Source organism: Scardinius erythrophthalmus (assembly GCF_964197995.2).
Source record: "Scardinius erythrophthalmus genome assembly, chromosome: 23".
NCBI classification, from domain to species: domain Eukaryota; kingdom Metazoa; phylum Chordata; class Actinopteri; order Cypriniformes; family Leuciscidae; genus Scardinius; species Scardinius erythrophthalmus.
The window spans coordinates 16,891,330-16,905,656 of NC_138243.1; the positions used below are offsets into that span (position 1 = coordinate 16,891,330).

General features: G+C 42.5%; 1 protein-coding gene across 1 annotated transcript; it reads left to right on the forward strand.

Moving 5' to 3' along the window:
* The first annotated feature begins 12,193 nt into the window (after window positions 1-12,193).
* On the forward strand, window positions 12,194-13,889 carry ugt5d1 (UDP glucuronosyltransferase 5 family, polypeptide D1). Its single transcript, XM_081354130.1, has 2 exons — window positions 12,194-12,229; window positions 12,372-13,889. The coding sequence occupies exon 2, from the start codon at window positions 12,377-12,379 to the stop codon at window positions 13,829-13,831; it is 1,455 nt and encodes a 484-aa protein (XP_081210256.1). The 5' UTR covers window positions 12,194-12,229; window positions 12,372-12,376; the 3' UTR covers window positions 13,832-13,889.
* Window positions 13,890-14,327: the final 438 nt, after the last annotated feature.

Genomic DNA, 14,327 nt, shown 5'->3' on the forward strand with positions numbered 1-14,327 from the left:
GCTCATGCACAGTTAAGTTAGACCCCCACCAAGAAGACAGAAGACATTATTAAACATCTGCTGCTGCATTTATTGAAAAAAAACTTGTTTTGGAGGTATGAAGGTACATTTTTTCATGAGCTGTATTTTTGTCATACTGTCCTGACCTTTTGTAAGAATTATTCAAAACTTACTTTGTTTGATTTTTTATTTTATTTTTTACTTCTAAGTGACATGGTTAGCGTGTGTGTGTGTGTGTGTGTGTGTGTGTGTCTTAGTCAGTGTGATAGCATTAGTGTGTCTAACTAGCACATGATGTTCTGTCATGGCTGATAGGGTTGATGACAGTTGCACCAAGTTGTAATAATTTAGTTTTATTTATCAAATAACAGTTATTGAGTTTTGTTTGTTTATGTGTAGAACATAGGCCTACATAGATTCTGTGTGCAGGTGTTACAGAAGCTATTCATTCTCTCCATATTTCAGTCTCAGACAGGAAGAATTGAACAATTTGTAATGCAACAAACTTTTATTAAATATGTATTTATTGTACAAAACTGCAGCTGTTTAAAAACTGATTTAACACCTATTACATGCAGAGCTAACATTCAGGATCTTAGCTAGTTTGGAGTTAGTGAAATGAAGCCTATGAAGAACCTTAAATTGAACTAAGCCCTGCCTTGCACAGGGTGAGGAGGAATGCACTGTTTATTATTTTTATACGAAGTATGAGTGACTCCTGCTGGCGTCATTCACTTTTAATTTTGGACACACCCTCTCCAGGTTAAAAAAAATAAAAAATAAAAACTTCTCAGGTGACAGGTGTAAAAAATTCTTATGCGGAAATTACGTTGATGTGCGTGTGGAAGACCACAGTTCACGAAGTGCAGAGGAATTGTTATTAAGTTTTCTGTTTCAGGTAGGCTATTTATTATTAAAAGTTTTCAGTTTTCAGTTTGTTACATGTTAATCGAGACAGGCCTAGCCTACTGTTTAATAACGGGAGTTGTACGGTTTAATAAGGCGCTGTGCCGCGAACAGATCTGGAAGACGGAAAACGAAGATTTTTTGTTTTATTTTTTATTTTTTTATCATGCTGACAGATAAGCATATCTGCATATGTGTGATGAAATACATATTGTGTAAAAAAATAATAAAAATAATAATAATAAGCCAGCGCATGACACTTCCTAGTCTGTTTTACTAGAGCTCCATCAGATGACATCCAGGCATACATTCTCTTGCCGTTTACTGTCTATGTCAGGGACTATGGAAAAATGGAAAATTAATGATTATAAAAAGGATAGTTCCAGTCCTTGATTCTGATTGATTGGTTGAGCCGCGTTCGAAGCCGTTGCATACTCAACAACCTGTGACCGCATTACATTAGTATTACTGCGCAACTGCCGTTTGTGATTCTTTGTTGCTGCATGTGTTGCTTAGCAACCTCTTTGGAACTACATTGCTTGGCGGATGAATAAATGTGTTACATCGTTATATTCTTTGTTACTGGTGTTTTATGAATAAAATAAATATTAAAATCAATATTTTATGGAGTAACCGTTTTATTAACTTTAATAAAAGTAACATATTAATAAATATAGGTATTTTCGGCTTTAATATTGTGTAGTAACCATTTTGAGTACTCGCTTATGTAAACTCTGTGTTCCTATTGTTATTATTATTATAATAACCATGAAAAAAAGATTGTTTGACTACACTGGTTTATCAAATCCTTAAGTGCTGTTCATTATTATTCCAAATGTTGGAGGCTGCCTAATATTAATTCACCCACCACCATTGACAGTTTGGGTAAAACTGATGATTCAGCCTCTCTTTTGTGAGCAACTGCATTTAAAACTTGCTAGAGGTCTTGTAATAGGAAACAACAGCTGAGTTTCTATGAAGTAATAATACAAAGGAAAGTACATGACCATTCAAATGTTTAGGGTGGGGAAGTTTTTCTTCGTGTTTTTGAAAGAAGCCTCTTTTGCTCACCAAGGCTGCATTTAGGCCTATTTGATCAAAAATACAGTACAAACTGTAATATTGTTAATTTTTCATGAGCTGTATTTTTGTCATACTGTCCTGACCTTTTGTAAGAATTATTCAAAACTTACTTTGTTTGATTTTTTATTTTATTTTTTACTTCTAAGTGACATGGTTAGCATGTGTGTGTGTGTGTGTGTGTGTGTGTGTGTGATAGCATTAGTGTGTCTAACTAGCACATGATGTTCTGTCATGGCTGATAGGGTTGATGACAGTTGCACCAAGTTGTAATAATTTAGTTTTATTTATCAAATAACAGTTATTGAGTTTTGTTTGTTTATGTGTAGAACATAGGCCTACATAGATTCTGTGTGCAGGTGTTACAGAAGCTATTCATTCTCTCCATATTTCAGTCTCAGACAGGAAGAATTGAACAATTTGTAATGCAACAAACTTTTATTAAACATGTATTTATTGTACAAAACTGCAGCTGTTTAAAAACTGATTTAACACCTATTACATGCAGAGCTAACATTCAGGTAAATCTTAGCTAGTTTGGAGTTAGTGAAATGAAGCCTATGAAGAACCTTAAATTGAACTAAGCCCTGCCTTGCACAGGGTGAGGAGGAATGCACTGTTTATTATTTTTATACGAAGTATGAGTGACTCCTGCTGGCGTCATTCACTTTTAATTTTGATGCCACACCCTCTCCAGGTTAAAAAAAATAAAAAATAAAAACTTCTCAGGTGACAGGTGTAAAAAATTCTTATGCGGAAATTACGTTGATGTGCGTGTGGAAGACCACAGTTCACGAAGTGCAGAGGAATTGTTATTAAGTTTTCTGTTTCAGGTAGGCTATTTATTATTAAAAGTTTTCAGTTTTCAGTTTGTTACATGTTAATCGAGACAGGCCTAGCCTACTGTTTAATAACGGGAGTTGTACGGTTCTCTTTCATCATCTCGTTTCGAGATCCACCTATGGGAAGGGCATCCGTACCTGACCTCTGCAGAAGCATCCAATTGCACCAAGTCTGGCTAGACAGACAGAAGCGCGCAGCCAATGCCCGGTAAGGCCACACCCCTTACCTAGGCATATAACTTCTCCGCGCGCTGCTATTCCTCAGTTGACATTCGCTTCTCGCGATCTCTGCACTGACACAGTTCGGTTGGATTAACGTTACGCTGCTCACTTTCGAGTCTTCAGGAGGACATATCGCCTGATCAGCCTCCGCCAGACGTGAGTGACAGTCGTTTCTTCAGCCTATCCGCTGTGTTTTTTTGCATCCGGAGCCGCCCGCGCTCTCGCTGTCCTTCACCTGCTCCTCCTTACATGGCTGCCCGCCACAGATTTTTCAGAGTTCTTCACCGCTGGCCCACCCATGGCTATGTGACCGTCTAACCGCCGCTTCTCCGGGGAACAGCCTATCACGACGAGCCTGCCTGGCCGCGTGTGGTTCTCTCATCGCCGCTAAGGACCCTCTCCTTCTGCGCGGTCTGCTTGGGCTTTACACGCTCAAGAAGCTTTGAAGAACCCGGAGAATTGCGGTCATTGTAATTGCTGTCCATGTAACGTTAGCTTTTACTAAGCCGGCTTTTAGTTGCACGACCCAGCGCGCCGTGCTCGGCCTTTCTGACTCGGATGGAGGACACGGTGATGATGACGCGCTACCGGGGGACTCCCGGAGCGCCACCTCTCTAATAAAATATTTGAGCTGACATCAGCCCAATCCGCATTCCCTGAAGAGGACATATTCGCGGGAAAACCTCACTCTCGTTGACGAACCGGCCGGTTCCGATGACGGGGATGACGCGGTCCTTTTAACGTTCACTAGGCTAGCGCTCACGCGGCTTTGCCTCAGTAACGTTACATCCTCCTGTAGTTGTGAGCGAGTGGCCGTTCGTCTCAACATTGTGTGGCCAGCCCCAGAGGTGGAAACAACTCTTAAAAACGTTTTTTCCAGCGTTCGCGAAGCTCATAGCACGGCTGTTAACACGGTCTTACGGGCCTTTATGTGTTACGACTACGTGTTGAGGCTTTCAATTTATGCCTTCCTAGGAAGGCGGCCCCGAACGCAAGCGGCCTGCCTGTTGTTCGACCGTTGGGAGTATCGAGCCCGCTTTCACGGGCCACGAGCCCTCCGGATTCTCTCCCGGTCCCGGAACCCCTGTCCAAAAGACACAGGGTCTCCCGCGGACGGTCGGTTAATCCCGTCTCGTGGCTGCCCAGCCCGTGTGTTTAGTGATGCTGTCGTGAGGAAAGTACAGTGTAACCACACCGCACGCACTTGGTTCCCCTCACCCAGTTATTAAAGGCTTCGGCCCCAGTGTTTTCCCAACACAAAACACACACATTACTAAACAACATATTTAACAAACGAATCAAATGAATTCGTGCAGATTTATATATCTGCCAACATAGAGAGCAAATCTCTCTGATCCCATGCATGTCGCCCTGAGTCTGTCCACAAGAGGGCGCCATTGCCTCACAAATCAACCAGCTCGGCTCACACAGCTCAGTTGTGGCTGCCCAGCTCATGTGTTTTAGTGGACGTTACGTGTGGAAGGCTTCTGCCCCTGTGTTACCCAACACAAAACACACACATTACTAAACAACACATTTAACAAACGAATCAAATGAATTCGTGCAGATTTATATATCTGCCAACATAGAGAACAAATCTCTCTGATCCCATGCATGTCGCCCTGAGTCTGTCCACAAGAGGGCGCCATTGCCTCACAAATCAACCAGCTCGGCTCACACAGCTCAGTTGTGGCTGCCCAGCTCATGTGTTTTTAGTGGGCGTTGTGTGTGGAAGGCTTCGGCCCCTGTGTTCCCCAACACAAAACACACACATAACTAAATAACACTTTAAAACAAACAAATTAAATAAATCCGTTACAGAGAGAGTATCTCTCTCCGCGGATATTATTTTTCTGCCTGCACTTGAGACTGCCCAGTTCATGTGTTCAGGTGATGTGTGTTTTCCCCCCACTTAAAAATCAGGGGGCACTTTGTGAGGGAAAGTTTAGCACAGTGGACACCACACTATGTCCCCTTCACTCTGTCAATAAAGGCTTTCAGCCCCAGTGTTTGCCCAACACAAAACACACAAAGTTACAAATCAAATGAATACGTTTTGGAAAGAAGACCTCTCTCTGCAGAGAAAACGTCTCACTGCAGAGAGAGGAAATCCCTCTAAACCCCTGCATGTCGCCTCTAGTGTGCCCACTAGATGGCGCCTTTGCATCACAAATGAACCAGCGGGGCCCATGCAGCCCCGCTCCGGTCCGAGCGGGGGCGCTCTCGAGTCACGAAGCGGCTTGGCAAGCCGCTTCAGCGCACAAGTGGGTTTTGCGTACCGTAACCCAGGGATACAGGCTGCAGTTTGCAATATAACCTCCGCTTTTCACCGGTGTTCTCTCTTCTCACACAGAAGAAAACGCCTCACACATTCTGAAAGAGGAAATTTCCTCCCTCCTAAACAAGGGAGCGATTCAGATGGTGCCACCCAATCTGATAAACCATGGTTTTTATTCCTGGTATTTTCATTATCTAAAAGGCGTGGCGCCCCCCGCCCTATATTGGACCTTCAAGTGTTGAACAAACATTTGTCTAAATACAATTTCAGAATGTGACACAAGGCTCTCTCGCCCGTGCCATAAAGCAGAACGACTGGTTCACATCAGTCGATCAGAAAGATGCTTTCTTTCACATAAGCATCTACCCTCCACACAGGAAATATCTTCGTTTCGCCTACCAAGGCATTTGTTACGAATTCACAGTTCTTCCGTTCGGGCGCAATTTGAGTCCCCGAACTTTCTGTCTGTGTGCGGAGGCGGGCGTGGCGCCCCTGAGACTATCAGGGCTGAGAATTCTGATTTACATATACGATTGGCTCATCATAGCCAAATCGAAGGAGAAGGTGTCGCTGGACACCGGCCGGGTGCTCGCGCACATCACATCCCTCGGGTTCAAGGTGAATGCGAGCAAAAGCAATCTGACTCCCAGTCAGAATGTCATTTTCCTGGGCTTGGAATTGAACTCAGTCTCCATGCGAGCGCGTCTCTCTCAAGAGTGCGTTCGCTCACTGATGGACTGTCTGTCTCAGTTCAGAGAAGGGGCGAGAGTACAATATCGCACATGCCTCAGGCTGCAGGGTCTCATGGCTTCATCTATCCAAGTTGTGCCAATGGGTCTCCTGAGAATGAGAGCGTTCACGAAATGGGTTTTGTCACTACATTTCAGCCCGATTCACAATCTCTGCCGCTCTGTAACGGTGAGCCGTGCCTGCTCGGCGGCCCTGCGCCATTGGGAGAGCGAGAACTTTTATGCACGGGGAACCCCCCTTGGGACAGTTACGATGCGTAAAGTTGTGACGACAGATGCGTCCTTAACAGGCTGGGGAACCACCCAGGATGGCAGAATGCTGAACGGTCTGTGGCTGAGCAGACTACGTTCAGCGCACATTTACTATTTAGAGCTTTTACCATTTGGAAAGCTCTGAATCATTTTCTGCCTCGCCTGCAGCGACATCCCGTTCTAGTACGGTGCGATAATACCACGGCTGTGGCTTATACCAACCGTCAGGGTGGCATGCGCTCGTCGAAACTCCACGCTCTAGCTTACAGGCTTTTGATGTGGAGCAGACGGGTTTTTCTGTCATTACGCGTGACTCATGTTCTGGGCATTCTGAACAGAGGCACCGGATCTGCTATAGAGGGGAAACCCAATCTACGGGATTGGCGTCTTCACCCGCAGATAGTGAAGATGCTATGGATGAGATTTGGACAGGCAGCCATAGATCTTTTCGCCTTGCGCGAAAACCACCATTGTCCTATGTGCTTCTCGCTAAAGGACATGGACGCGCCCCTCGGGGCAGACACACTGGCCCACCCATGGCCCAAAGTGCAGCTGTATACTTTTTCTCCCCTGTGCCTGATAATTTCACACTGGCCAGGGTGAGAGAGCACAGCCTGTCTCTCATTCTGATAGCACCCAGGTGGCCCAAAGCCCCGTGGCTGGCAGAGATAATCCCTCTGTTATACGCCGAGCCATGGCGCCTCCCCCCTCGCACGGACATACTGTCCCAAGCTAAAGGTGAGATTTACCACCCCCACCCGGATAGGGTGGCCCTCTGGGCCTGGCCCGTGAGAGGACGAACCTAAATGCACTGGGGCTCCCGCCTTGTGTAATCGCCACTACTCAGAATGCCAGGGCCGTTTCCACACGATCCCTAAATGGCTGTAAGTGGCAAGTGTTCAAAGGGTGGTGTGATGGGCGTGGTCTCACATTTTATCAGTGCTCGGTGCCTGATATTTTGTGTTTCATGCAAGACCTTATGGAAAGAGGCAGGTTCTTTTCCACCATTAAGGTCTACCTGGCTGCGATTTCAGCCTATCATGTGGGTTTTGTGGGCTCCACCGTCACACCCTCTAACCCGCAGTTTTATGAAGGGTGCACGCCGCTCTTTGCTGGTCATCCGGAGATCTGTTCCAGAGTGGGACCTCTCCATGGTGCTGGAAGCACGGCCTCTGTATTTTTTGAGCCTCTGGGGAGTATTTCCCTTAAGCTGCTGTCCCTCAAGACAGCTTTGCTCTTGGCCTTGGCATCTGCTAAACGGGTCAGTGAGCTATATGCACTCTTGGTTCACCCCTCGTGCCAAATTCTCCCTAAGTGGAGATAGGGTTTCCCTTAAGCCTAACCCGGCCGTCATGCCGAAATGCTTCCCTGCGTTCACTTCAGAGGTTTTGGAGCTATCCGCTTTTCACCCTCCACCTTTTTGCCTCCCCGGAGGATCAGGGGCTGAATGCTCTGTGTCTCGTCCGTGCTCTGCAAGCATATGACCAGGACCAGTGCTTTCCGCAAGAGCTCTTTGTTTCAAGGGCTCCCCCCGCACAAAGGGGAGTCCCATTTCAAAGCAGTGCCTCTAACATTGGCTTGTGGACGCTATACTATGGCTTATGAAGCAAAGGGAGTGCAGCCCCTAGGGGGCATCAGAGCTCATTCCACAAGGGGCTTAGCCCCCTCTTGGGCTTTGTTCAGGGGAGTGCCACTGCAGGACATCTGCTCCGCGGCCAGTTGGGCCTCTCCTCATACCTTTGAGCGTTACTACCGGTTGGATGTCACCAGAACCTCGGTGGCACACTCGGTCCTAGGGGTAGGGTCCTCTTAGCCCTTTCCCACAGCCCCGTTGGGTTAACCAACAAGGAGTGAATAGGCCGGCTGGCCATGTTCATTCCTGTTACCAAGCATTCGCATTCCTTCTTGGGTTTAGCCATGTGCATTGGTGGTGTGGGGGCCATTATCATGTATGTGTCTCATGCATGTTTCATGCCCTGCTTGTCCACAGCAGTTTAGCGTGGCATCACCCTTGCAGGGTCATGTTTGTGGGACGTGTCAGGCACCGCCTCTCTGAGGTGACCGTCCTTCTCTGGCCTTCAGAACCTCACTGTGAGTGTATTGGGCAATCGGGGAGCTGTCCATGTCTCTCCCATAGGTGGATCTCGAAATGAGATGATGAAAGAGAACAATAGGTTACTGTCGTAACCCCGGTTCTCTGAAACATCGAGTGGAGAGATCCACCAGCGTTGCCCCGCTTGCCGCACGAGAAGCGAATATACTTACTGAGGAATAGCAGCGCGCGGAGAAGTTATATGCCTAGGTAAGGGGTGTGGCCTTACCGGGCATTGGCTGCGCGCTTCTGTCTGTCTAGCCAGACTTGGTGCAATTGGATGCTTCTGCAGAGGTCAGGTACGGATGCCCTTCCCATAGGTGGATCTCTCCACTCGATGTTTCAGAGAACCGGGGTTACGACAGTAACCTATTGTTTAATAAGGCGCTGTGCCGCGAACAGATCTGAAAGACGGAAAACGAAGATTTTTTGTTTTATTTTTTATTTTTTTATCATGCTGACAGATAAGCATATCTGCATATGTGTGATGAAATACATATTGTGTAAAAAAATAATAAAAATAATAATAATAAGCCAGCGCATGACACTTCCTAGTCTGTTTTACTAGAGCTCCATCAGATGACATCCAGGCATACATTCTCTTGCCGTTTACTGTCTATGTCAGGGACTATGGAAAAATGGAAAATTAATGATTATAAAAAGGATAGTTCCAGTCCTTGATTCTGATTGATTGGTTGAGCCGCGTTCGAAGCCGTTGCATACTCAACAACCTGTGACCGCATTACATTAGTATTACTGCGCAACTGCCGTTTGTGATTCTTTGTTGCTGCATGTGTTGCTTAGCAACCTCTTTGGAACTACATTGCTTGGCGGATGAATAAATGTGTTATATCGTTATATTCTTTGTTACTGGTGTTTTATGAATAAAATAAATATTAAAATCAATATTTTATGGAGTAACCGTTTTATTAACTTTAATAAAAGTAACATATTAATAAATATAGGTATTTTCGGCTTTAATATTGTGTAGTTACCATTTTGAGTACTCGCTTATGTAAACTCTGTGTTCCTATTGTTATTATTATTATAATAACCATGAAAAAAAGATTGTTTGACTACACTGGTTTATCAAATCCTTAAGTGCTGTTCATTATTATTCCAAATGTTGGAGGCTGCCTAATATTAATTCACCCACCACCATTGACAGTTTGGGTAAAACTGATGATTCAGCCTCTCTTTTGTGAGCAACTGCATTTAAAACTTGCTAGAGGTCTTGTAATAGGAAACAACAGCTGAGTTTCTATGAAGTAATAATACAAAGGAAAGTACATGACCATTCAAATGTTTAGGGTGGGGAAGTTTTTCTTCGTGTTTTTGAAAGAAGCCTCTTTTGCTCACCAAGGCTGCATTTAGGCCTATTTGATCAAAAATACAGTACAAACTGTAATATTGTTAAATATTATTACAGTTTAAACAACTGTTTTCTATTGTAATATATTTTTAAATGTAATTTATTCCTGTGATGGCAAAGCTGAATTTTCAGCATCATTACTCTTCAGTCTTCAGTGTCACATGATCCTTCAGAAATCAGTCTAATATGCTGATTTGGTGCTCAAGAAACATTTCTTATTTTAATCAATGTTGAAAAAAGTTGTGCCAACTTAATATTTTGTGCAAAATCATGATTCTATTTTTTCAGGATTCTTTGATGAAAAGAAAGTATAAAAGAACAGCATGTATTTGAAATAGAAATCCTTTGTTACATTATAAAAGGCTTTACTGACACTTGAAATTAATGTTACATTTTTTTTACAAATTATTACTGACCCCAAACCTAAGCCTAACACAGGTTCAGTGCAACACAAAACTACTGTAACACCAACAGAGGGCATCATTTTGTTAAAGACACATTTTTCAAGTTTTTGTCCAAATGGTTTATTTATGTGAATTGTCAAACATTTAAACTTTTCCCATTAATCTCAGTGTCTGTTTGATAAGCAGGTAAATAATGAGAAGATTACAATCCCCTTTCTTTCATTTAAGTATTTAAATGCCCTTTTGATTCATTTGATGGTCATGCATGGTCCTGTAAAACGAATGGCTTCAATCAAAGAGTGAAATCATGCAGCTAAACAGATTCCTGCCTCTGGCTGCTTGGATTGCTCACTGCCATTGTCTCAATGTAGGAAGAAGGAAATAGTGATATCCAGGGAGTGTCCAGCTTTCTATGGTTATTTTGTATGTCTAAGTGACCGAAGAACACAGAGATATTGTGTAAGACCGTGCAATTTAAATCAAAACTCTTGGCATCACACTCTTGGCATTGTGTTTTGCTCCAAACGTTTTAAAGTTGACAATAAATTTAAAACCAAAATGCACTCAATGTGAGTGGATACAACCGTTGAAGGACAAAACACTGCTTATGAATCTCTGTTGCCATGACATATCTGAGTATGCTTGCTATCTTGTTGCACTTCCTTGATTCGGTTTATGTAATATAACCTCAAATGTCTAATTGTGCTGACAGCTCGGGGAATGGGTGCAAACAGAATTTCCAGGTTGGGATGTGAAATGGCTGCTAAAATAGCCTTGAAGTAGTCTGCATCCCTTTTTTGTGAAATGATTCTCCTCTGTAACCAATTCTTAGATTTAGCTGTTCGTTTGTGAGGGATTTCTATTGTCTTGGGTTTGGGGGCTCTGTGTTTACCTATCCTTCAGAAATAGAGTTCATGACCTTCATAAAATAGTCTAGACCAAAAGGAATAGTTTACTAAAGCTTAACCTTGTAAAGCCTGACATATGAAATAGTATTCAGAAAAATCGGATTTTCTTTCAAATAGAGCAGTTTATTGAACCTTTTGACAAAATATTAAATATAGTATGATATAGGAGAATATGGAGTATGGAATATGCAAAAATAATTTGTTGCAGTTGCTGACACTAATATGGCAAAAATGTAAGATGATATTCTGGTAGCTTTTAATATAAATCATTGATATCTTTATAAGAGTATAGCAACATAAAATGCATATAAATATCATCATCTTCTAATAATGTCCCAGTAAGATATTTAAATGCTTAGTTTTATGATCAAGAGTAAAATCAGGAAAGATTTCACAGCAAAAAAGGCACGTTGTTTTTAGAATATAGCTTTATGTAGAAATTAAGTGACATTTAAAACATGTGACAACTTGCCCCAATCTGATATGTATATTGCTTTCTTTTGGTATTTTTGATGACAGAGACAGTATAGAGAGGATGACCCTAAATTATTAGAGCTAGCCTTGAACTTCCACTATCACATGAGCTGCATGCCTGAGCACGTGCAACTGCTAGGCCACTTTTCTAACAAGCTAGTGTTATTTTTTACTATCATTCATTGTGTCACCACCTTTTCATCCTTTTATTCTTTCAACTTTGATTCATACTTTGTCCTGAGGGCCAGCAGATATTTCCATCAGTCCTGTCTCCACTTGTTCAGATTTCTCTTAAAGTAAGCATTTAGTATGCTGGTAATGTGTGAGAAATTATGTGTAAGTGTTTGTCTGCATGGATTTTCCAATAACTTGTGGTTACATAAAGATGATTGACATTAGGTGACACTTGAGTATGCGGGTACACTCCAAACTTTTGAACTCTATCACTGCAACAGTCCAAAAGTGCTGTCTTAGTGCACCTTAAACCATATGCAGTTTCTGCATGTTAATTATTGATTTGAATGTTAATAATTTAGCCTAAGTGGACTTTGTAAAATCTTAGTAAAGGGCAGAATTTGAACTTAGTGGCTCAGATGAATGGAGCTGGAATGAGCAAGTGTTTGTCTTTCACTCATGCGTGAACGATTAAGGTAAGAATCTTGTCAGTTAGTATCAATTTAGTTGTGTTAGTTTTGCACATGAATAATTTCAGTGTTCAAAAACTTTTTGTGAGCGCAAATGAGAAATGAGATATATTAATTTTGTTTTGTTTCATTTTACATGTTTTGTCAGGTACAATGAAGTCACTTACAAACCAGTCGCATTTCATAATTGGATTATTTTTGGCCTTGTCTGTTATCACCCTGAGCTGCAACGGGGGTAAAGTTCTTCTGTATCCTGTCGATGGAAGCCACTGGGTCAATATGAAAGTCCTGATAGAAGAGATGCACTCCAGGGGCCACAACATCACCGTGATCCGACCCAAATCCAGCTGGTACATCACGGAAAAGTCCCCTCTCTACACTTCCATCACAATCCCAGATGAAACAAATACATTTGAGAACTTTTTTGAAGAGTATTTAGTGAAAGTGATGGAGATAGAGAGAGGCGATGCTTCTGGATTGGCATTCTTGCAGCTTCAGGTTGATTTTTTCACAATGCTGTCAAAAGCACATGATATTTCATGTAAAATGGTCTCAGCCATTTTAGAAGATAAGGCATTAGTGAAAAGACTTCAGAATGAACGATACGACCTGGTGCTCACCGATCCTGCCACAGCAGGCGGGGTGTTTTTAGCTCATTATCTAAAACTCCCTCTTGTTCTCAATGTACGATGGATCACCAGTGGTGAAGGACATTTTGCTATAGCACCATCTCCGATGTCTTATGTACCTTTACCAGGCACTGGTCATACAGATAAAATGAGCTTCACTCAAAGGGTTAAAAATGTTTTGTTTCAAAGCTTTACTTTCTTCCAGGACAGATTTGTGGTGGGTCCACATTATGATGCACTAATAGAGAAGTATTTTGATTACAAAACGGACATTGTTAGCCTCATTCAAGCTGCTGATATCTGGCTCATGAGGGTTGATTTTGTCTTCGAGTTTCCGAGACCAACCATGCCAAATGTTGTTTACATGGGTGGATTTCAATGCAAACCTTCCAAGCCTCTTCCTGCAGATCTGGAAGCGTTTGTGGAGAGCTCAGGAGACCACGGTTTTATTATTATGTCTTTGGGAACACTTGTTAAAAGTCTCCCTGCCGACATGGCGAACGATATCGCGGCCGCTTTTTCTAGTCTACCTCAGAAAGTCATCTGGAGACATCTTGGAGATCGCCCATCTACAGTGGGCAACAATACTCTAATTGTGGACTGGATGCCGCAGAATGACCTCCTGGGACATTCCAAGATCAAAGCCTTCGTAGCCCACGGAGGAACCAATGGAGTGCAGGAGGCCATTTACCATGGGGTACCGGTCCTGGGTATTCCTTTGTTCTTTGACCAGTTTGACAACTTATTACGTGTTCAGGAGAAAGGAGCAGGTAAGATACTTAAGTTGTCAGAGCTCAGAGGCCATACTTTCGGACAAGCCCTACGGGAATTGCTCGGTGACGCCTCCTACAGGAGAAACATGCAGAGACTCTCAGGTCTCCACAGGGACCAGCCGACGAGGCCTTTGGACTCAGCCATCTTCTGGATCGAGTATGTGATCAGAAATAAAGGTGCGACCAGAGCCGGTTCTAGACATTAGGAGGCCCTAGGCAAAATTCATGTTGGAGGCCCCCCACCCCCAATAAAAAAAACACTTGAAACAAATATGATTCCTAACCTTTTTATTTATACAACATTTAATTTTAAAAGCAGTATATTTTTACTTACACAGTACATAAGTTTGGACACATTACTATTTTTAATGTTTTTGAAAGAAGTCTCTTATGCTCATCAAGCCTGGATTTATTTGATCAAAAATACAGAAAAATAATATAGTGAAATATTATTAAAATTTTAAATAATGGTTTTCTATTTTACTATACTTTATATTTCTGTGATGCAAAGCTGAATTTAGTGTCAAGTGATCATTCTGATTTATTATCAAATGTTAGAAAGGGTGCTTAATATTTATTTTATAATCTGTGATACTTTTTTTCAGGATTTTTGATTATTAAAAAGTTGTTTTAAAAAAGTCTTCACTATCATTTTTTATATATTTAACACATCCTTGCTGAATATTCCTGTTTTTTTCTGTA

Coding starts and splice junctions, on each gene's coding strand:
- ugt5d1 (XM_081354130.1), top strand. CDS start 12,377: ATGAAGTCACTTACAAACCAGTCGCATTTCATAATTGGATTATTTTTG.